The following is a 25,549-nucleotide window of genomic DNA, read 5'->3' on the forward strand; positions in this document are numbered from 1 at the left end:
ATGATGATGAACAACTTAGATTTGCTGAAAAATCGTCCCGATTTTAATAATTGCTTGATTAGAACTCACGGAAATAAATCACAGTAAACAAGATACAACTACAAGTAAAGTAGAACAGCTTACTTGTGAATCGCAAACAAGAAACAACTACAAGAGCATTTTACATGTGAATTGCAAACAAGATACATGTACAACTACACGTACAGTAGAGCAGCTTACATGTACATCGCAAACCTGATAAAACTACAAGTACAGTAGAGCATTTTCCATGTGAATCGCAAAATTAATTTTGAAATGAACATGTCAATAGGCATGAAAATGCGAAAATTTAGTTTTCAAAGGCTATACCCTACATACTGTAGGTATAGGAGTATTTGTCGTTTTGATATGCCATAAATACAAAATGATAATTCAATTTAATCGAAATGCTTCCCTCAGGTATAAAATAGTACAAGGGGGATTACTCTTATCGCTTATTTGTATAATTATCGATATAACAATTAGTATTGATTAATAAGCGTTTCAATCTATTATTCGATCGATATCTAATCGATTGTAAGTGTTTAATATTGTGCTGATCGTTTCAATTCTTCATCTGGAACTTTTTTTAAATGTCTGTATTTCAAAAACTATCATATACAGATTAACAGTCGAATTGCTCAATAAAAACTTACAAATCTGACTATGTAATAATGAAATGTTATCCATTGTTGTATTTAGAGCGATTTAAAACGTTTACCAGACGTTTATAGATATACATTTCAGGCCAAATCGTGTGGTGTGTAAAAATATACATCAAAATGAACATAGAAGGAATGTATAAGTATGCAATCAAAGCCCAAAACATTGGTATAATGACAAAGGTTGCAAAATGTAAAACAAACAAAAATAAGAACAAAATGAAAGAAATAAAAGAACAAATCAAAATCAGATACTAAACAAGTTGTATGGAAATCGGAAAATCAAAAAATACATTTTGTAATAAATAGACAAAAATGAAAAATGATAAAGAATGTCAACCAAAAAAAAACCCAATAAAACAGAATAAAGAAAAAAGCAATAAAGAAATTATGGATTGTATACAAAGATGATTTCAACAAAGTCAGAAACACTGAAAATGTTAAAGATGCTCCACCGCTGACAAATGGTATTTTTTCATTATCAAAAAGAGTAGCAGACAATTAAGTATTTTTCTTCAGTTACAATATGAAAAATATTTAATTGCATTCCGAAAAATTCCTTGGCACTATATCCTCTATGGAATGAAGTACTAGTACTGATTGTGCATGTACCAAATGCAAAATAAATTCACTTATTTTATATTATTGTTCTGTTTATTAGACATATATACACGATTAAACACCAATCATTGTTCAAATTTTGATAATCATATATGTTCTGTCGATGGTGGAGCATCTTTAAATGAAGGTAAAACATAAAATAAAGATCAAGAAAAGAGGGTTTTAAGATTCAAGGTAAATAGGCAATGACAAATATGAAACAAAAATACATAACCATAGGAAACTCCTATAAAATATAAAATATAAAATATAAATCAGATAAAACATATCTATTGAATTAAAAAAACACAATGTTCTGCGTAATTTATTCATGGGGATTTCTATAGTAGATACCTTGTATTACTAGTGTGATAAATTGTTTAATCACACTCGATTGTTATTTGTAGTAAACTGTCATTCCAGGTAAACATTTCGCCTATAGCTAAAATTACACGTTGCATACATCGTAGCTGTCATACCAACAACAAAACTACACGTTCTAATAAAACACGTGTTCATAAACATTTCAGAAATCAGACATATACTGCAGCTGCTTTTTCGAGTCGCAAGGTTTTTTCGGAATATTAATTACGGTAGAAATCATAATGTCAATGGCTGCGGAAGTCAAGTTTATCATTTCCATTTAAAATAACTTTAAAGTATACTAACATTTCATTTTCTTATTAAAACATATTTTATTTACAGTTACGTAACAAAACTGGGCTCTTTGAGAAACGTTATCACCTCCAATTGTAGAGGACTTACATACACTAGACCGCATATTATAAATAATGGGCAGAAAATAGCCTCTGTCAACTTAGACGGATATAATGATGATGAACAACTTAGATTTGCTGAAAAATCGTCCCGATTTTAATAATTGCTTGATTAGAACTCACGGAAATAAATCACAGTAAACAAGATACAACTACAAGTAAAGTAGAACAGCTTACTTGTGAATCGCAAACAAGAAACAACTACAAGAGCATTTTACATGTGAATTGCAAACAAGATACATGTACAACTACACGTACAGTAGAGCAGCTTACATGTACATCGCAAACCTGATAAAACTACAAGTACAGTAGAGCATTTTCCATGTGAATCGCAAAATTAATTTTGAAATGAACATGTCAATAGGCATGAAAATGCGAAAATTTAGTTTTCAAAGGCTATACCCTACATACTGTAGGTATAGGAGTATTTGTCGTTTTGATATGCCATAAATACAAAATGATAATTCAATTTAATCGAAATGCTTCCCTCAGGTATAAAATAGTACAAGGGGGATTACTCTTATCGCTTATTTGTATAATTATCGATATAACAATTAGTATTGATTAATAAGCGTTTCAATCTATTATTCGATCGATATCTAATCGATTGTAAGTGTTTAATATTGTGCTGATCGTTTCAATTCTTCATCTGGAACTTTTTTTAAATGTCTGTATTTCAAAAACTATCATATACAGATTAACAGTCGAATTGCTCAATAAAAACTTACAAATCTGACTATGTAATAATGAAATGTTATCCATTGTTGTATTTAGAGCGATTTAAAACGTTTACCAGACGTTTATAGATATACATTTCAGGCCAAATCGTGTGGTGTGTAAAAATATACATCAAAATGAACATAGAAGGAATGTATAAGTATGCAATCAAAGCCCAAAACATTGGTATAATGACAAAGGTTGCAAAATGTAAAACAAACAAAAATAAGAACAAAATGAAAGAAATAAAAGAACAAATCAAAATCAGATACTAAACAAGTTGTATGGAAATCGGAAAATCAAAAAATACATTTTGTAATAAATAGACAAAAATGAAAAATGATAAAGAATGTCAACCAAAAAAAAAAACCCCAATAAAACAGAATAAAGAAAAAAGCAATAAAGAAATTATGGATTGTATACAAAGATGATTTCAACAAAGTCAGAAACACTGAAAATGTTAAAGATGCTCCACCGCTGACAAATGGTATTTTTTCATTATCAAAAAGAGTAGCAGACGATTAAGTATTTTTCTTCAGTTACAATATGAAAAATATTTAATTGCATTCCGAAAAATTCCTTGGCACTATATCCTCTATGGAATGAAGTACTAGTACTGATTGTGCATGCACCAAAGGCAGAATAAATTCACTTATTTTATATTATTGTTCTGTTTATTAGACATATATATACACGATTAAACACCAATCATTGTTCAAATGTTGATAATCATATATGTTCTGTCGATGGTGGAGCATCTTTAAATGAAGGTAAAACATAAAATAAAGATCAAGAAAAGAGGGTTTTAAGATTCAAGGTAAATAGGCAATGACAAATATGAAACAAAAAATACATAACCATAGGAAACTCCTTCAATAAAATATAAATCAGATAAAACATATCTATTGAATTAAAAAAAACACAATGTTCTGCGTGATTTACTTCATGGGTTTTCTATAGTAGATACCTTGTATTACTAGTGTCATAAATTGTTTAATCACACTCGATTGTTATTTGTAGTAAACTGTCATTCCAGGTAAACATTTCGCCTATAGCTAAAATTACACGTTGCATACATCGTAGCTGTCATACCAACAACAAAACTACACGTTCTAATAAAACACGTGTTCATAAACATTTCAGAAATCAGACATATACTGCAGCTGCTTTTTCGAGTCGCAAGGTTTTTTCGGAATATTAATTACGGTAGAAATCATAATGTCAATGGCTGCGGAAGTCAAGTTTATCATTTCCATTTAAAATAACTTTAAAGTATATTAAAATTTCATTTTCTTATTACAACATATTTTATTTACAGTTACGTAACAAAACTGGGCTCTTTGAGAAACGTTATCACCTCCAATTGTAGAGGACTTACATACACTAGACCGCATATTATAAATAATGGGCAGAAAATAGCCTCTGTCAACTTAGACGGATATAATGATGATGAACAACTTAGATTTGCTGAAAAATCGTCCCGATTTTAATAATTGCTTGATTAGAACTCACGGAAATAAATCACAGTAAACAAGATACAACTACAAGTAAAGTAGAACAGCTTACTTGTGAATCGCAAACAAGAAACAACTACAAGAGCATTTTACATGTGAATTGCAAACAAGATACATGTACAACTACACGTACAGTAGAGCAGCTTACATGTACATCGCAAACCTGATAAAACTACAAGTACAGTAGAGCATTTTCCATGTGAATCGCAAAATTAATTTTGAAATGAACATGTCAATAGGCATGAAAATGCGAAAATTTAGTTTTCAAAGGCTATACCCTACATACTGTAGGTATAGGAGTATTTGTCGTTTTGATATGTCATAAATACAAAATGATAATTCAACAAAGCTGATGTGCAATACAATGGATTTTCAAATTGTGAGTAGGTGTTAATTCAGCCTTCAAAATTTGACAACGTACAATTATATACTACAATGTCATGTCATCTGACTTTAAGCCTACCACGTACGACCACATTCTGCTAACCATTTTAATCACGATAGACAAACGAGCAGCTGGGTTGGTAAGGTCAATCGGCGTTTATGAACGTATTAACGACTTTTTACATTTTCGCATTCCATCAACATGTATTATAAAAATTCTAATGCTAGGTTTACATTATGTTTCCGGCGCCTACCGCAACCCCGTTTCAGCCCACCGTGGACAAAACGTGGTGACCGCGAGACAACGTGAGACAACGCAGAAGAACGTGATAGACAAACGTGTGCGGCCGTGATTACTTACGATGACTCGGAAAGCATATTAATTTTTTTTCAGTATCAAAAGTTAAATTGATATATTATTATAAATTAGGACGAGCAACTGTTAAGAATATATTGATAAAGATAAAGCGTGAACACAAAGCAAAAAGCACAAAGAAACGAAAAAGCATGTTTGTCGCATCTCGAGAAAAATTACCATATTAAAATAAACAACACGCTTTAATAAAACACGTGGTTGACACTATTTTAGAAGTCAATAATGCAGCTGGCTGTTAAAAACGGGTCTCAAGGTCTTTTGTTAAAATATCAATATGAAGAGTCAAACTCGAACATTGCAATTTTAAATAGAACTCTAACAATGAAGTTTCACTTTTTCGATTTCAACATATTTTATTTACAGGTATATGTAATAATTGGATTCGTTGAGAAACATAATCACGTATCATCTTTCGTAAATATTAATGGTAGATGACATTCATACACCTAACCGTATGTTACATGTATGATAAGCCCTGACATATTAGTAGAATGATACCAGCATATAAATAATGATGACGACTATCCAGCTTAAATGGCGAACCTCCCGCACATACATCATTATACCTGTACATTATAAAAGGATATAAAAATATGCTATAGTATTTCAAAGTGGTATACTGGATAGATAAGTTAGATCTTAATGAAAAAGTAAGTATAACAAAGTGGTATACTGGATAGATAATTTAGATCTTAATGAAAAAGTAAGTATAACAAAGTGGTATACTGGATAGATAAATTAGATCTTAATGAAAAAGTAAGTATAACAAAGTGGTATACTGGATAGATAATTTAGATCTTAATGAAAAAGTCAGTATTACAAAGTGGTATACTGGATAGATAAATTAGATCTTAATGAAAAAGTCAGTATTACAAAGTGGTATACTGGATAGATAAATTAGATCTTAATGAAAAAGTAAGTATAACAAAGTGGTAACTGGATAGATAAATTAGATCTTAATGAAAAAGTAAGTATAACAAAGTGGTATACTGGATAGATAAATTAGATCTTAATGAAAAAGTAAGTATAACAAAGTGGTATACTGGATAGATAAATTAGATCTTAATGAAAAAGTCAGTATTACAAAGTGGTATACTGGATAGATAAATTAGATCTTAATGAAAAAGTCAGTATTACAAAGTGGTATACTGGATAGATAAATTAGATCTTAATGAAAAAGTCAGTATTACAAAGTGGTATACTGGATAGATAAATTAGATCTTAATGAAAAAGTGAGTATTACAAAGTGGTATACTGGATAGATAAATTAGATCTTAATGAAAAAGTAAGTATTACAAAGTGGTAAACTGGATAGATAATTTAGATCTTAATGAAAAAGTAAGTATTACAAAGTGGTATACTGGATAGATTATTTAGATCTTAATGTAAAGTAAGTATAACAAAAATTGGTAAACTGGATAGATAATTTAATTTTTAATGAAAAAGTAAGTATAACAAAGTGGTATACTGGATAGATAAATTAGATCTTAATGAAAAAGTCAGTATTACAAAGTGGTATACTGGATAGATAAATTAGATCTTAATGAAAAGTAAGTATAACAAAGTGGTATACTGGATAGATTATTTAGATCTTAATGAAAAGTAAGTATAACAAAAATTGGTAAACTGGATAGATAATTTAATTTTTAATGAAAAAGTCAGTATTACAAAGTGGTATACTGGATAGATTATCTAGATCTTAATGAAATGTGAGTATTACAAAGTGGTATACTGGATAGATAAATTAGATCTTAATGAAAAAGTCCGTATTACAAAGTAGTATACTGGATAGATTATTTAAATCTTAATGATCTTAATTATCATGTTTTTCGCTATCTCGAGAAAAGTTACCATATCAACAAACAAACAAAAAAACCTACACGCTTTAATAAAACACGTGTTTGTCACTATTTTAGAAGTCTATAATGCAGCTGGCTGTTAAAAACGGGTCTCAAGGTCTTTTGTTAAAAATCAATAAGCAGAGTCAAACTTTAAATAGAACTCTAACAATAATTATAAAGTTTCACTTTTTCGATTTCAACATATTTTATTTACAGGTATATGTAATAATTGGATTCGTTGAGAAACAAAATCACGTATCATCTTTCGTAAATATTAATGGTAGATGATATTCATACACCTAACCGTATGTTACATGTATAATAAGCCCTGACATATTAGTAGAATAATACCAGCATATAAATAATGATGACGACTATCCAGCTTAAATGGAGAACCTCCCGCACATACATCATTATACCTGTACATTATAAAAGGATATATAAATATGTTATTTAAGAACTTAGTGAAATAGTAAGTATTTCAAAGTGGTATCCTTGATAGATAGATTAGATCTTAATGAAAAAGTAAGTATAACAAAGTGGTATACTGGATAGATAAATTAGATCTTAATGAAAAGTAAGTATAACAAAGTGGTAAACTGGATAGATAATTTAGATCTTAATGAAAAAGTAAGAATAACAAAGTGGTATACTGGATAGATAAATTAGATCTTAATGAAAAAGTAAGTATAACAAAGTGGTATACTGGATAGATAAATTAGATCTTAATGAAAAAGTAAGAATAACAAAGTGGTATACTGGATAGATAAATTAGATCTTAATGAAAAAGTAAGTATAACAAAGTGGTATACTGGATAGATAAATTAGATCTTAATGAAAAAGTAAGTATAACAAAGTGGTATACTGGATAGATAATTTAGAACTTAATGAAAAAGTAAGTATTACAAAGTGGTATACTGGATAGATAAATTAGATCTTAATGAAAAAGTAAGTATAACAAAGTGGTATACTGGATAGATAAATTAGATCTTAATGAAAAAGTAAGTATAACAAAGTGGTATACTGGATAGATAAATTAGATCTTAATGAAAAGTAAGTATAACAAAGTGGTATACTGGATAGATAATTTAGATCTTAATGAGAAAGTAAGTATTACAAAGTGGTATACTGGATAGATAAGTTAGATCTTAATGAAAAAGTAAGTATAACAAAGTGGTATACTGGATAGATAATTTAGATCTTAATGAAAAAGTAAGTATAACAAAGTGGTATACTGGATAGATAATTTAGATCTTAATGAAAAAGTAAGTATAACAAAGTGGTATACTGGATAGATAAATTAGATCTTAATGAAAAAGTAAGTATAACAAAGTGGTATACTGGATAGATAATTTAGATCTTAATGAAAAAGTAAGTATAACAAAGTGGTATACTGGATAGATAAATTAGATCTTAATGAAAAAGTAAGTATAACAAAGTGGTATACTGGATAGATAATTTAGATCTTAATGAGAAAGTAAGTTTAACAAAGTGGTATACTGGATAGATAATTTAGATCTTAATGAAAAAGTAAGTATTACAAAGTGGTAAACTGGGTAGATAATCTATTTTTTAATGAAAAAGTATTACAAAGGGATATCCTGGCTATATGGACTTAACATTTCACTGAATGAACGATGCATCTACATTCTAATGATTCTGCAGTAGTGGTGTTTATTTGCTTTCGACGAATGTACCACATTACATCTTGTCCCATGGTTCTTAATTACTGCGATGCAGCGAATCTCCATAATATTATAGGGCACATATGGATAGTGAAGGATAGGGATATTTTGCAATTACAACCTATACGAATACTAATATTGTTTCGTGGATTTTTTCATTATTGGTTGAATTCGCGGGAATGAATAACCGCAAAAAAGATACAACTACAAAATGTAGTTGTGCGATTTGTGAATTTCCCGATTATAACGCGCATATCGGAGGATCGACTTCTACCACGGAAGATCTTTTTCATTGAAAAAAAAATCACATTGCCAATCCTATTTCTAAAAATGTTTTCCGATGTGGTCTCACCTAACGAGAAAATATTGTTGTCTAGATAGTGTACCGTATTTCAATGTCAGCGAGCTCGAGACAGTGAATAAATGAAAACCAAGATCTTCAGTTGCAGGTTCGTATAGCACAAGTGCTTCAGTCGCCGCACATGCATATCTACAAGATAGGAAGATTTAGATTTTGACTCACTATCATGTTTTTTTATCATTTTTATTATGAATATGAACCTTTTTTCATGCAAATAGAGATTTAAAGTGATTGGAATTATGTCTGATATGAAACGAATCAAGTACATGTACACATGCAAACTTGCTTTCGAAAAATGTCCTTATGCGGTATGCACGATCTATCTGAATACACGATAGTCTTTCTGAAACAGGAAGAACTGAATATCCTTTGCTAGCAAAGTTAAATTTAAACCAAGACGATCATAATTAGTATCATACTTCCGACATTTCACAAATTGTCTTTATTGTATATTTATTCGTTTTATGCATCTTGTAGTACGGAAGTGTTAAGTAAATTACTTAAAGTTAAACTTTTATTATCAATCCAAGTCGATATAAAGGACAACTTGCATGTATATAAATAAGCCTGCGTCAATTTGATTTGATGTGTTATCAAAAATGAAAATAGACATATATACTTATCAATAGGTATATCGCCCCTTATATCATTCGACCGATATTTTGAAATAAGTAACCAGAAAAAGTGCATTTATGCATTTATTTGAGAGCTTGAAATATTTTGATTACAATACAAACAGAGGAAACATATACAGTAAAGTTTATAGGTGAGCATAATATAGTCAGTTGTGTACTTTAAAAGAGAGTTTACTTTCGTTGTATCACCGCTTTCCGCATCCGTTGCACAAAAATCAAAGTAGAATAAGCATGACTTCTTATACAATAGGCTTAAAAACAAAGTCACAAAATGAGTTAAAAATACACATGAAAATATATATATAGTACTGTAAATGTAAGCTGAATCCGATAAATAAAACCTTTCGCTATGCCCGGACCAGGCTGCATGTGCAAACGATAAAATTTGGATTTATCGCTAAATTAATATTTTGACAGCCATTAAACATAAATCTCAGCTTGCTATAATGTATGATGCAGAGGTGGAGCAACCAAATAGAAGCAAAAACAATTTAATTTTAGCGAACACAGAATTTCAACTGAGGTCACTTTCTTATTTGAGTATGAGTAAAGGCTGACTTTTTGTCTGGTGGAACTCTTTTGTGTTTCAAGGGAGATCACTCTAATTGCTAAACTATTGGAAACCAGCAAATGGTCTATTTGACCTTACCCTACAACAGGTATAGAAGTATTTGTCGTTAATTATAATTTGAATGCAAAAAGGCACACAGTGTGATGGATTATGGTGTTAATTCATCCTTCCTGTTATACAAATGTCAAAGCAAATATATACTCAGATGTGATTTCATTTGACGTTAATGCTACCACGTACGGCCTATTTCTGCTGACCTTTTCATAATCACACTAGAAGCACGAGCGGCTGCGTTGGTAAGGTCAATTGAGGTCCATGACCGTATAAATAACGTTTTCACAGTTTGACATTTTCTTTAACATAAATCCTTTGAAATCTGAAGGTTATGAACTATTACTTCGTAGGACACGTGACGAAAACAGCGGATGTGTATGAAAAATAATATTTTAAACCTGACCACCTTTATTTTGGATGCTGCGAATTTCAATAACTACTAAACTCGCAGCAATTTACTTTAATTATGTAAGGACAATTTCAGAATGTTTTTACAAGATGCACCTTAAGGTAAATGTATATTTTAAAATGTTTTCAATAGCAAAAGTTAGCAATTACCGTTTTAAAAATTGGTAAATTGTTGTAACTTTGTATAATCAACTCTTGACAATTCTCTGTAAACAGATGGTGTAAATCAATTAATCAGTGTTTTCTCGCCCACATTTCTGACACAATTGCGGGGAAGTAGCGTGGGGTCAAAGCGCGGATACAAAGCAAAAAATCACAAAGAATCGGAAAAAATCTTTTTTTCCCTATCCCGAGAAAAATTTACAAAATCATTTTTTCTGATATTAATTACTATGTCAAATGTCAAGGCTATTTTTGCAAAGATCCAAACTCATCCTCTTGAAACAGTTGCTTATCTGTGTGCTTATTTTGCTGCAAACAATGCCAATTTATGTATGAAGGCCATGTTTATACAAAATTTCATTTTAACTTATGATTTTGAAATACATACATTCATAATTAAGCCACCGTATTCCGTCGGTAGGACTAATTAAGATCGTTACTCTGTTTGTTTCCTTCGTGGTTATCAACTGCTTTCAGACCTATTGCACGCATCGCATGTTGACATTTTGGTTGTACATGATGGTTGATGAAGCTCCTTCATTGTAAATGAGTTTATTTTATCAAACAGCGAAAAATTCATTGATATGCGTCAGCTCAAATAAGTCAACGGAAAGATTTTTTAGCATTATATTGGTATTTACTACCAAGTTTGGTTTGGACGTATCTAACATTTATATATCACTGCACTGAAAATAATATAATAGCATATTTCAAAATATAATGTGACGAAATTCCGCAATATTGAGTTTCGACTATAGTTGACACGGAGACATTTGCATAATATATGCATATTTAAGATAGTTATCAATACCATTAGTGTATATACAGCAGCAATGATGAACACAACTGTTAGTTTATCAGAGGTGTATTCATTATTTGAAATTTAACAATCCAAAGGTTTGGACACTTGACGGATTTCGGGGCCCAAACCATTACATAGTCATTTCAATTGTTTATAAACTCTTTCCTCATTGGAACGTCGTGCCGCATACATGTATAACAAATAATGTGATTCCTCAAGTTTTACTACATGCTGTGATCTTCGGCTTGACTATCCCTATATATTTCCTATCAACATACGAAACGAAACCGTCTCACAGAGGACTATATTATGAAAATAGTTAACTTTCTCTAGAAGCAATGAGATAACCATGTTAAGTGTGATAAAAAGATTTATCTATTTATTTATCTTTTCCCTAGCAACCCTTTAATAACTTTGCCAGGTGTGGGAGAAAAATACATTTTGTATGTTAGTGACTGGTTCTATTTTTTGACCTGCATAGTTAGTGCCGTACTTTTCCATACGTGTGTTTGGCGACATTTACAAAGATGTTGTAATTGTATTTGAATTAAAACATGCAACTCGTAATTTTTTTATATGCCAGGAGACAGAAAAGTTACAATACTTTCCCACTAATAAGCCAATTTTCGAAACAAGTGATTTCTGTCTTTCGCGTCAATTAAAAGTCACAATTTTCATTGCAAAGAAAGTTCGCGAAGATTTATTCTTAATTGAATAAAAGATATTTATAAGCGAGGTTGATATGAATACGCAAAGATAAGCTTTTGCGAAAAAATTTCAATTGCTAAATTCGCGAAAGATAAGCGCATTCGAATAAGATTTGGTTTAAGTATTTAAATTTATTTTATTTACACACAACATTCTGCTGTTATTGAAATAAAAAGACAACACAAATCAACCGATGACCACTATATTGAAAAGATTCCATTAAATAAAACTTAAATTTATAATTTAAAGTTTGCAATTAAAATATTACTTATATTTTAATATAGTTTGAAATTAAAAAAAAACCATAGTAGTGATAAATAAAAGTCACCAAAATGATATTCTACTATAAAACTGTCAATTTGGGGTAAGAAAAGGTTCATGTGCAAATAATTGACTGATCGCCAGGTAGTATGAAGCCACGCTTCGTGCTCGTACACGGACGTGTTTCCATTCAATGACGGAGCAGACACCTTAACATACGCAATACAAAATAAAATGTCACGTGCGATTTGATTGACAACTGGCGATCCGTCAATTTCAGCCTAATTACGGCCTTATTTGTTTTTAGAATATCACAACATTTAATACTTAATGACATTTAATGACAGATTTCTGGTACAAGATGACATATCCTCTACACCAGACTCAATTATGTACATGCTTTATGATAGCAGTTATTAATTGTAACATTATTTCAGTATGTTTATTAGCAATGCAATTATCAAATAAATCGATGTTTTTCCAAAGTTTATCCAGTTTTAAAACAACATACTGCATAAAATGAAAACATTGCTCATGTAAACAATATACGCATCGTGATAAGAATTCATATACGAATTTTACCTTAACCCATATCACCTAAAGCACTATAAAGACAATTCGACAAGTCTCCCATTTTACAAGTAATGGTCGCACAAAAATTGTCATTAATATAGACGTTAGCATCAAACGTCAATAAAAATATCACACAAAAAACAATAAGGTTGCGATTTTTTTCTGTTTTGAACAGGATCATGAACAGGAACATATTCTTCAGTTCAGCGTCTAGTACCTCTAGATCGGTGGGTAATCAATTTCCTTTAGGTCTGTTTCGTTTCTTGAACTGTAACAAACATCGTTGTAAATTTTCTCTTTGAAAAGACTTGACAATATGTGTACTCAAAATTTGCTATTTTACATTGCCGGTGATAAATAAAATAGCATAGGTGTATGTTGGGATTCAAAGATTGGATTCAACGATTATACAACAATGAAACATTTTGTTATTTTATTTGAATTGCATTGGACAATAGTGAAATAAGATACTTTGCTTTTTTCATGATATATAACATTAACTGAATATAATAATGAAACATACCATATATATGGCTAACTGATCCGGACGAGCTCTCTGGAATATGAAAGATAGGATATTTATCATTAAACAATATGTGATACAAAAATTAGGTTGGAAAATCAGCCACCATACATTACAATATCAGCATCACTCTTTAGAGAACTGCACATAATTATTTCCTACATATAGCTGAGATGTTTAATTAAGATATTAATACCTTTTCGTTGCATTGCAACGTTCACGAACAAGGCGTTTGCTAAATATTTTGCAATACTTGTGAACAATTGAATAAATTACGTCGTACTCTAATGTATGATTTTAATAGTATATTTGATTTTAAATTGCATCTGATTTACACTAACAATCTTGTATTGCACTTCTAGTCTTTTCCGTGAGGAATTCTTATCGTCCGGCAAAAATTCATTGCAAATAGAAATACGGTTAAGGCCGAGGTTTAGAAAAAAATATGTTGTGTAATGTATTTGATTACATTATCTTCCAAATTGTCATTAACTTGGTAATAATATCCATTGATATTAAGTTCGGTTGCTTGTGTTTATTTTTTTCCTTTATTAATTCAAAAGCAAACAAATTATATATCTAAACTGAGAATGGATATGATTAAAACAAAGCATTGTGATATAGAATAGCTTGTGCATGCAAGGCATCAATAACTACAAAATACGTTTTCTTTCAATACTAGACGATGGAGTATGTACATAATCGTGTGCGTAGACTAGTCATTTGTATTTAAGTTGTAGATAAGAATTCTCAAATAAATGTATTGTTTTAACTCATAATCTGATATTGATTAAAGACAGAAATGAAACATAGCTTAACTACCAGGGTCATTTAAGGACGTGCCAGGTTTGTTTGTTGAGGAAAGCCGGAGTTCCCGGAGGAAAACAACCGAAAAGCAGTCAGTATCTGCCAACTGCCCCACATTGGATACGAACTCGCGACCCAGACTTGTGGTAATACATCGGTATATCTGAACCACTAGGCCACCGCGGCCCCATGCGACTTAACGGCTAGACATGTCAAGGCAATAATTACATTAACAGTTGGTTAATTAAGCGAAATAAATTAGCATTGAACGATAAACTACAATACTGAATAAAACATCTTACCATATTCAGTGTATATTCATTTGAATTTACCTGCTTTTATTTATGGGCTAAGTCTAACAATAGTTGGCATACATATAGATAATTGTCTACTCCTTAAGCTTTTGATGTAATTTTCCGTTTTCCTATAAGTAAACAATCACTGTTTTAGGTGAGAACAAAGAAGGGAATAATGTGTGAGGGCAGGCAAGTTTCTATACGAAAGGTTTATATCAGGTCGAAAAAAATACAGGAATAGATTATTGTGAGGAACGATTTCTGATGCAGTAATGTATAAGCAATTGGAATCTCACCATTTTGGGTCGGGAGTTTCCTGTTCTTGGCGTTTGATCTCCATGTTGGATGTAAATTGATAACTAGCACTAAATGTAGGGGAAACAAAAGCTTATTGTAACTAACGGCACAAGAGGATGATCTCATAAAACTGACATGTGAAATTAATTGCTTTCATGATCAGAAATGGATTTGCGGAAGAGTAAGAAAAAGGTGATTAATGTCAATAACTTAGACTATTGGTTTTCAGGGTTTTTTTGTTTTTGTTTGTTTTTGTTTTTTTTCAAATGAGAAACAAATACAATATGATAAAATAAACAACATAACTATTTAACTCCAGGCATCCGTATACATAAATTAATTTAAAAAACGGATGTCATCTGGTGAAAAGGAAAACATCATAAAAGGATTTCTATTTGCTTTACATAGATCAGCCCAAAAGGATTCAGTTGTGTTCCATACCAATATCAAACTGAAAACTTTTACAAAACTATAATTTAATCACTTCTAATCGTGAAAGCAAAATAAAAGCATGGGTAGAAACAGCTTAATGAGCACTCATCAAGACATTTTAAGGAAAATTGAAAAGAGATGCACAATTATTTGGAAAAGCGGAATGATACGAATATCCGTATATGCTTCCGGAAAAATATAATTGGTTTAAACAGGGAAAGAGGAGGACAATTTCATTCAAATTTGGACTTTATGAGGAAAGTATGAGGTCGTTAGAATTTTGACGGCATGTAAAGCGTTATAACATCCGGATATGTATAATATACGTACAGCATGTTGATTTTGTTCTTGTGCTTTTTTATTAGGATGACACCTACAACCACACCGCCCGCAACCACCAGTACCAGTAATACAATCAGCGCGATCCACCAGCCGCTGGATATGGCGGTCACTGACGTGGCTGAAAAATAATGAGAATGTCTTAAAGGCACCGGTACCATGCTTATGCGAATCTTGATAAAAGGTGAAATAATCCAATTCATGATATCATAGAATTTCATTTCAATAATACTTTATAATATGCATGAGGATATGTGGAATTTCCCCATTTTTATGAATTTCTTTCTCTGCAATTATTTCAGCAATGCTTACGGATTCCTATTGTCTATGTTGTGCAAATTATACACCTTGGTATATCATATAAGTATTGTGATGGCATGCGTAACTGACGCCTGACCATGAATTGAGATTTTTTATCAGAATTAAAAACCAAACCATGTATGCCTCACAATATGATATTATACTTTAAAGAAGCGGAACATGTAATTATAACAGATACACTATGTTATACCACAATGATTGTGTCACTGAGTAATTTCCTTTTGAAAAAGAGTAATGCAAGGTATTACTAGAAAAACATATGTTTAGCACGTCAATGTCGAGATACTACAACGACGGCGATTATGATATTCTTTGCGTGATTTCTACCGGATGTTAACCTTTACTTACTTTAGTCTTCTTGTTTCGATATCTCGAAACCCCCGTATTAACACTGTACTACAGCTCAAATACTTGGATTACTCGAATCGTTGCCGACTTAACCTCGAGGTAAAAAAATATATCGGTGATATACTAACCACAGGTAGCAGACTGCGACGAATAGATAACGTTGATCCCAGGAGATGTCACGGTTAAACTGTCTTGTGATGCGTTCTTACAATACCCGGGATATTCAGTAGCATACACAATATTTCCTGTCTTCCGAAATGCCTGCAGCGAAATTAAGAAAATGTAATTAATTTGTTGTTAAAACTTTCCAAATTTTGAAAAAGTATCGTTAATAATAATTCGTTATGACAAAATACCAAAGTGATAGTTTCCACATTTACGACAATTAGGTTCAAAAGCATCAAAATCAGTTTCAAAGATTTGTCTCAAGGTATATGAACTGCCTGCAGCAAAATATAGATAACGTTAATTACATTGTATTAAAACATTCCAATTTGAAATAAAATCTTTATGAGAAAATACGAATTTTTTTTCTCCTTTTGCGACAATTAGGTTCAATAGCATATAAAGCAGTCTTAGAGAATTGTCTCAAGCTATCATAAGCGTAAACGTCATACATCCCGTCCGGCATACATCCCGTCCGGCTTTTAAGTTCATCATAATACCGATTAACCTGTTACTTACGTGGGTCTGAAATGTGCGCGTTTTTTTTTTATTTAAAATCAGGAATATCTAATTTTAGCGTAATTTGGCTCTATGGGGTATATATCTCAATCATTTTTTAATAGATACGTGATCGTGTATTCAAGTTAGGGATGTTTACTATCAAGAAATGTTACATAGTAAATATTTCAGATGACTATTAATTACATTGATCTTGGTACGATTCATCAACTTGTATTTTTTCAGAAATAATAGAACGACCTCTAAAGATGTTTACCAGGCACGTGAATCTAAACGTAGATGAATCATCCACTGTGACGTCATCATTCCAAAGGGCTAGATAGGTGGTTGATCCACTTTCGACCGAGAAGATACAATGAAATGATCCGTTCGCTGAAATTATGAAAAATAATATTTTCTATTTACTTTTATTCATATCATTTCATTCACTTGAATATAAATACATTATGTTCGATATAGATTTACTGTTTCTATCATACATATGCATAGCGTTACTCCACTCTCAGACCATTTATAATGTGTTGGGTGATGGATAAAAATTGATATTGATATTCCACTGGTTGAGAATGAACTTCCGGTCTTTTGATTGACCAGGATATTAAACTTTGACCCGTCCATTTTTTCATAGTGTTATGTCACAAATATTTAACATAACCAATACTCGAATAACGTCATATTGTTGTATTCAATGTTATGATTTTGTTTGTTTGTTTGATTTTGAACGAGGATCCTTTCGGTGATTTTGGTAGATTTAACGCGCCTTAGTAGAGCTAGAATTTAGTTACAGGAATTTGGCTTGAAGTTTAAGACAATTTGCATATAACATGTCCGCCTATGGTTTGACAATGACCAGCTTATTTTAAGCAACTACATCTAAGTATAGAACCATAACGACGTTTAGTAAGTGTGAATATATCGCAGAGTTACTCATCATTAAAATAATTCTTTATCGATATATTATTTATGTAATTGAGATTATTGAATACCAATGGATTACTTTTTGCTTATGAAGACATCACTACACCTGACATGCATATGTCAGCAAATAACGTTTATATTAATCTCACCTTACGATACATCATTTTGTTGTTGTAGAAACAGGTCACACAAACCGGTGTTACTGGATACTGAATTTATTTCACACTGGTCAGTTATTTTTTAAGTTACAAAAAGACACTCTCTAAAGAACATGCCTTTTTAACTCAATAACGTGAAATAAATGACATACTCATCAAATACGCGTTATGCAACCTTTATATAACTAATTGTGGACGGTAAAATTATCAAATCACATGTATTTATCAGACATTATTTGGTTCTCCAATGTATCATAGATATACTCATCAGATTATTTTGTTGGTTTCTGTTTTAGTTTAATTCCTGTTGGTAAGATTATTTTGTTTATTTACAAATGACAACTTGCCTACCTGAAAATACCATTCCAGATGCACAACTTTCATAAGTATATTGCATAAGAACTTTGTTTGCGCATGCGTCCTCCGAGTTTCCGGAACAAGCTGAAACGCCGCTTGTAAGCGTAATGTCTGTGTATGTAGCCAAAAGGTCCGATGGGCATGTAGCATCAGCCAATCCGCTTTCAACAGCACCTAAAATGAATTAGTTATGTCACATGTAAAACTGAGTTTATTCTTTGTTCTGATATATGTTTTTAAATATGTTAGCTCTATATCATGATGCAAATGACTGATTTGAAGAATGTTTCAAGTTGAGTTTCACGTTTATGTTTTCATTCAAAATTAACAAAAATATAATAATTCGGTGCTAATTTAGCCGTAACATGACCTTCGATTCTTTCCATTGGATATAATGTACATGTACGTTTTACATACACCCTATATTACAAATGAACGCTTGGAATAAATTTTACTATAGAAAACCAGACTTTCGAAACATTTTGCGTAATTTCACCTTGAAGTACATTGGCACTTTTACAGTATTGATAAACAAAACGGCTTACTATTATTATCATTTAAAATTAATGTGACCAAATTTCTTTCTTATTCCATTCGATGCAAGAATTTTAAACGCTTACAATATGTATCACACGATAGAACAACAGTAGACTTACCTGATTTGACTAGGGCGATAAATGTACTGTCCTCGTATGGTTCCACTCTGTTACAGGCATCTGTGATATTGACTGCTAGCCCGGCAGCTCTCCCGTACACATGGTCATTGTTGGTGTTACTCTCCGCTGGCGAAATATGATACAGGTAAATTGATAAAGTAAATATGATATGGGTAAATTGATAATGTAAAGTAAATAGATATGGGTAAAATGATAAAGTAAATATGATATGGGTAAATTGATAAAGTAAATATGATATGGTAAAATTGTGGTATTTGTAATATGATAAAGTAAAATATGATACAGGTAAATTATGATAAATGATAAGTAAATATGATAACAGGTAAAATTACAGTAAATTATAAAGTAAAAATGAAGCAGGTAAATTGATAAAGTAAAATATGCTAGGAGTAAATTGATAAAGTAAATATGATTTGGGTAAATTGATCAAGTAAATATGATACAGGTAAATTGATAAAGTAAACAAAGTATAGATAAATATTTTAAATAAATATGTTATTGGTAAATTTAGTAAATAAATATGAAATCGCTGAAAAAGTTATATCTGTATACATTATATTTCAGTATTCCATTCGAAGGACGTGGAAAATTGCCAATTGGTCTCTTTTGTTTAAAGAAACAAATATAAATTTTCTTTCTATTTGAAATGAAGTAGGTAGGACAGAAATCCTTTGGATGTAGGAAACCTGGAGATTGACAGACGATAAAAGTAGAAGATGCATTTATTTTTTACCTGTTACTAGGTTATTGTACAAGTGAAATTTTTCCTGCCATGGGTTAATTGTAGAAGTTTGGTTTCAGCTGTTCCTGGGTCATTGTAGAAGTTACATTTTACCTGTTCTTGGGTAATTGTAAATATTAAAATTTACCTTTACTAGGTAACTGTATTGGTAAAGTTTCACCTGTTTCTAGGTATTTGTACAAGGTAAGTGTTACCTGTGGCTAGGTTAGTGTAAAAGTTGAATTTTGTACCTGCTACTAGGTAAGTGTACAAGTTTTTTACCTGTTCCTAGGTAGTAATAATATTTGTAGGCTGATACTCTGTACAGCTCTATACAGATGTATGCATCTATGTACGAGTTGAACGCTGAGACGGGACCAGTCGACCTATAATAAAATGTTGTGAAATAATTACAAAACCTGGTTTATTTTCAAGGCAGTAATTGTTTGCTTAATACTCACATACTCACATAGTTATTGATCACTCATCCCAAAACTATTGAATCATTAGTTGACAATCGCTTAACTGGTCACTGGCATATCAAAGTATCAAGCTTGATATATTTTTATATGTAAATTAAGACATTGCTTTATTTGATTAATGTGATAGGGACATACCGATAGTATAATACTGATTTTTGCTGTTTCTTAGATACATTTGTTCGTTTATAATCAACATTAAATTAAAATTAAGATTACCGCACAGGATTAAATTGTCTAAATAAAATTTAATTAATACAGTGTAAACAAAGAAGGCATCGTTATAAGAAGCAGACATTGGTACACTTACTTGAGTAAATACCTCCGTCCAGATTGTTGGTCACAGCTGAAATTCAGTGCATTCACTGTGGCGGACATATACATAGGATAGTTGTATACGAGTGTACTATCATTCGAGAAATTGAGTTCACCCTTATGAGCACTGATCCAGTCCCCTGTAAGTTCAGTCGGTAATGTGCAAGTCGAATCTGGAATCGGATGGGAAAATCATTAAATTATTATACATTGTTTTTGTTTCCTACGTCTCGAATAAAACGAGTGATTTGCATATACAACGATATACAGACTGAATTTCATAAACATACTTTGTATTAAACAAACTGATAAAAAATGAAAAACATTGTTTTATACATTGCAACAATAGAATGCCCTGCTATATAGAAAAGTTGATCAAAGCAAGGAAATACCCTTTTACCACGCCCGATGTTTTATATGGTGAATGTTTGATTGTTTTACGAAACTTCTTCCCCGTATACAATATGTTGAGTGTGTGAATCTCTGTAAGTTGTGGAAAGATGTGGTGTCTTTTTGTTATAGTGGAGTTCTTGCTCTTTTCTAGTATTATAGTGCTATCTTAATGCAGCATGTGGCCAAAGAACTAAACAACGCACATTATCCTGTCACATTATATTGACAACTGACGAACCAGTCGTCCCACACCATTTTTACTGAGCGCGAAGCTTCCACTTTTACTATGTTGTGTCTTCACCAAAGAAAGGAATACATAACCATCTTTACAGGGGTAATGTGAAACTCAAGACCAAATGGTGGTGTCAAGAAAATGAAATCAAGAAATATAAGATTTCCGAATTTAGTTTTAAAGTTATTATTATTCTGATCTTCATTTTTAAGCTTTTACTTACCTAAACAACTATGCACTATTAAATGCTACATATTATATGTATAAACAACAAAACAGAGAATAGCGATAAAGGGCCTGTAATGATGAATTTATAATCTACAGCGGGATGGAAGTGAGCATATCATCGGTGATCAGGCACCCAATGATCGATAGCATTTTGCTTTAGCTAGTGTTCGGAGGTCCTGGGTTCCAGCCAGGGTCAGGCAGTTACTTTTTCTCTTGATTTAATCGAAGCGAAGATAAATATAAAGCAAACACAGAGATGAGTGCATGACATTTTTTGTTTCACCACTGGCTAAATAAGCCACGCAAAAGACAACGGGATATCCAGTGGTAAATGCCATTATCTTTATATCATTCCACATAAATCTATATCGTGAGAAAAAATGAAGGTTATGTGTGGGTTAACAAGAGTGTAGAATCTGACATGATTTGGTGGTCTTTTGATAGACATTTTGCATCAAAAGAAACTCGTTGATCGAATAATGTTACATTGTATTGGGTTTGGATCTTCAATAGTAGGCGTTTGACTGATCAGGTGTCTTCCTCCTTAAATGCTAAAGGTGAATATAACGACAAGCCTGTATCTCAGATGAGTTTAGGGTATATATAAAATTTTCCAGTATATGGTCTCGACTTTCAATCATTCACATTTACCTCTATGTACATTAATCCGTCTGACTAGGATATTAACTACAGGTATTTAATCGCTTAGGCTCTTAGTGTCATATTAAACCTTGTATCTCGGTACACAAACCACAAACATCATTATTTTGGGATAAGGACTCTTCTAAATAGTTCAAATGAAATTAGCTTTTGTTTGTTTCCTAAATTTCAAAAGTATCAGTGTCCGTTTAAAAAAGCCAAACTTTGATGTCTAAGATTGAATCATTTCCTATATTTCCTTTATCTCTTACCTAGAAAATATGATTGTAAGTTATGAATTTCTTGAGCTTACCCTAATATTTTCTTTCATATGCGTTAATGCGCTATTATTGGAAATTCGAAATAGATGAAAGGGGACTGAACATGAAATCAGCAATAATGATTTATAAAACCCCTCAAGATACTGGTAATTTTTGGGGCAATTTTAAGAAGTTTTTTCAGAAATATGTACGATTTGTGTTAATTCTAAAAATGATTAAATGTTATTTTATAGATCCAGTCCAGTGCAAATAAGCTTTTAAAGATATGCTATAAAACATGTTTCTCAATTGTATATACAATACATGCATGTAATCATGTGGAGAAGGCATATGAAGGCTTTGCCTGCTGCCCGATCCAAAATTTAATCTTTTGACTAAATAAAATATTTTGAAATTAAACATATACCTATAACACCGTCAATCAAAATTGTTTATGAATACATTGCCTATCTTACACTGTAGCAAATGTCATCAATATCGTTTCATTATTGAATATACTTTCAAATCAAAGTATCAAACAAATGTTTCTTCAAACTACATTTGTAGTACACATATTAGTACAAGAAAAACAGAAGAAATGTATACTTACCAATGGATCTAAATAGGGATATAAATATGGCTAAGACAAAAGTAAAATACATTTTGAAAATCCTAATGGCGTAGTTGGGAAGGAAGCCTAAATCTAGTTTTACATAAAAAAAAGTCTGCTAATGATAATCATCCATCGTGAACAGTATGTCCCTGGTTACAGTTGAAAAACCTTCATCATCAAACACTCCAACCAATTACTACAATCTCTTTTCACACAATTTCATTTTATGAATGGCATTTCACAAAAAAAAACTTCAAAATGGCGAATTGAAGAGGTTCCGAATATCAAAAGGGGAAGCCTAGTCAAAAAACCTTCCGAATAAAAAAGGCCAAGCCTAATTAATCTTAATATATATACTGTAGTGAGTAGTTAGTAATGTTGAAAATATAGTTAAAGGATTTCCATTGGCCTTAAAGACGTGGTGTTTGACGTCTGATCACGATAATCTCTATAGGAGGATTAATGGAATTAAACAATGTGGGTAGGTATGATTTAAATAGTGCATTAAGCCTGGACCAGAGTAACCTGTTTGGGCCCACACCTGATTGAATAGTTTATGCATAACTCACTGGAATGTCGTGCGCTAGTACAGCTGCATGCATGTCTCCATTGTATACTAATTATTAGAAAAATGTATGCGAAGTGATTAATTCGTATACCCTGATCTAGCATGACTGCATTCTACTGTATTGTTGAAATACATGTACCCAATATTTTAGTTTTTGTTTGTTTATGTTTTTTACCAACTACTTGTGCTTTCTTTTAAGAAATCTTATTTTATCAACTAAGAAATATAAGCAGTTTTGATGGCATAAGAAGTCATTATTACCTCAATCTGTTGGCTTGTTTTAATGCATGGACGTTACATTAAGAAAATAAAACTAAAAATCGAAGGGAACCTCATAATGAATCACTGAAACGACAAATACTGAAAATGTAAAATAAGTTAGATACCATTCATGAATATGATGAGCAGTTAACAATTTAAAGATGCTCCACCGCCGACAGAGCATAAATGATATTCATCATTCGAATAATAATTTGTGTTTAATCGTGTATATATATGCCTAATTAACACAAAAAATAATATAAAATATTTTTTTCGCCTTTGGTGCATGCGCAATCAGTACTTCATTTCATATAGAATATATAACCACGGAATTTTTTCGGGATGCAATTAATCATTTTTCATATTTTTAGCTTGAAGTAAAATTAGAAGCTCATACTTTTCAATGGTGGTAATGGTGTAAATTAAGTAACTTTTGTAAAAGAAGAAAAATACTAAATCGTCTGCTCCTGTTTTTGATAGTGAAAAAATACCATTTGTCAGCGGTGGAGCATCTTTAAACATAAAAGAATGCGTTTCTAAGTAATATAGTCTGGTGATGAATAAAGGAAAATGAAAAAAGAAATAGTGTAGATAAAATATAAAAGTTTCTTGGTGTTTAGTAGTACAGTACAGTAAGTGTTTCCTTGCTGATGTTGACAAACTTCAAGGATATCCTATGTCAAATCGTGGTCAAGTCATTAAAATGTTTTATTCCAATGAAATACATTATTTGCATATGATGTTGGAATTCTTGTCTTCTAATATTTAGCACAATGTCATTTCTTTGTGAAAAAATCGATCATGTATGGCACGATAGATAGGGATATTAGATCCTTGGGATCACAAAATATATTGAAAAACTGATGTTCTACAATATTTCACTACCCTTGGTTAGAATATCGTTATCCTTAATATTTAAATAAAAAAATGTCTGATAATAGTCGCTTTGGCTTTGACTTGTTAATATTGATGTTTCATTACATACACATGTTATAAAAATGTTCGATCTTAATACCCAATGCGATTACAAGTAGAATGAGACTCTAAATCCGATACGCTATGCCCATGTCAGATTAAAAACATAATCCGCAACCCCTGGAGGTTAGTCTGGTACCAAACGTATAGATAAAACACATTCAATGGTACGGCTGTTTAATGTTAGCCATTCTGGACAATATATCTAATTTAAATGTCACTTATAATGAGCACTTTTGGCTTGAAATTGTATGTTATAACCCCAAAATGTAAAATACCACCGTTTGTAACGTCAGTTCTTATCAGCTGATGTCATCGAAAACTTCCCTGAAGAAATTTGAATTTACATGGGAAGATATTTAAAGACAAGGGCTAACGTGAATAGATTTTTACCTTCTAGATCGATAACACAAAATGCAACGTGTCTGTAGATATCTTCGTAGGGTACTATATGAGTTTTTTTCTTAAATACCTCCATAGACAGATATAATAAATTAATTCGTTGTCATTTGTGCAAATGTCAGACTTACAAATAAAAAAAATCAGTCTCTCTATATTTTGTAAGTCATTTAAAATATATCAGGATTCAATATTAAACCG

At 31.3% G+C, this 25,549-nt stretch overlaps 1 protein-coding gene across 2 annotated transcripts; it reads right to left on the reverse strand.

Moving 5' to 3' along the window:
- Positions 1–13,285: 13,285 nt before the first annotated feature.
- On the reverse strand, positions 13,286–23,402 carry LOC138328225 (uncharacterized). 2 transcript variants are annotated; one of them, XM_069274926.1, is made up of 11 exons: positions 23,143–23,402; positions 20,776–20,953; positions 20,269–20,372; positions 19,245–19,370; positions 18,583–18,762; positions 17,412–17,527; positions 16,600–16,732; positions 15,794–15,923; positions 15,031–15,099; positions 13,632–13,664; positions 13,286–13,376 (listed from the first exon to the last, which is right to left on the reverse strand). In XM_069274926.1, coding segments are annotated over exons 1-10 (1,089 nt in total). In that variant the 5' UTR covers positions 23,195–23,402; the 3' UTR covers positions 13,286–13,376; positions 13,632–13,663. The 2 variants fall into 2 exon arrangements, with proteins under 2 accessions (XP_069131027.1, XP_069131028.1); XM_069274927.1 differs by lacking the exon at positions 15,031–15,099 and having other exon boundaries at positions 23,143–23,400.
- Positions 23,403–25,549: the final 2,147 nt, after the last annotated feature.

Source organism: Argopecten irradians, chromosome 7 (genome assembly GCF_041381155.1).
Source record: "Argopecten irradians isolate NY chromosome 7, Ai_NY, whole genome shotgun sequence".
Lineage (NCBI taxonomy): Eukaryota > Metazoa > Mollusca > Bivalvia > Pectinida > Pectinidae > Argopecten > Argopecten irradians.

What these genes read in the sequence shown, in the direction of transcription:
- LOC138328225 (XM_069274926.1), bottom strand. Translation starts at nt 23,194, where the DNA reads ATGTATTTTACTTTTGTCTTAGCCATATTTATATCCCTATTTAGATCC. An exon ending in GGACGGAGGTATTTACTCAA is followed by an intron (nt 20,373 to 20,775) that starts GTAAGTGTACCA and finishes ATTTTATTATAG; the next exon opens with GTCGACTGGTCCCGTCTCAG. An exon ending in TATCGCCCTAGTCAAATCAG is followed by an intron (nt 18,763 to 19,244) that starts GTAAGTCTACTG and finishes AATTCATTTTAG; the next exon opens with GTGCTGTTGAAAGCGGATTG.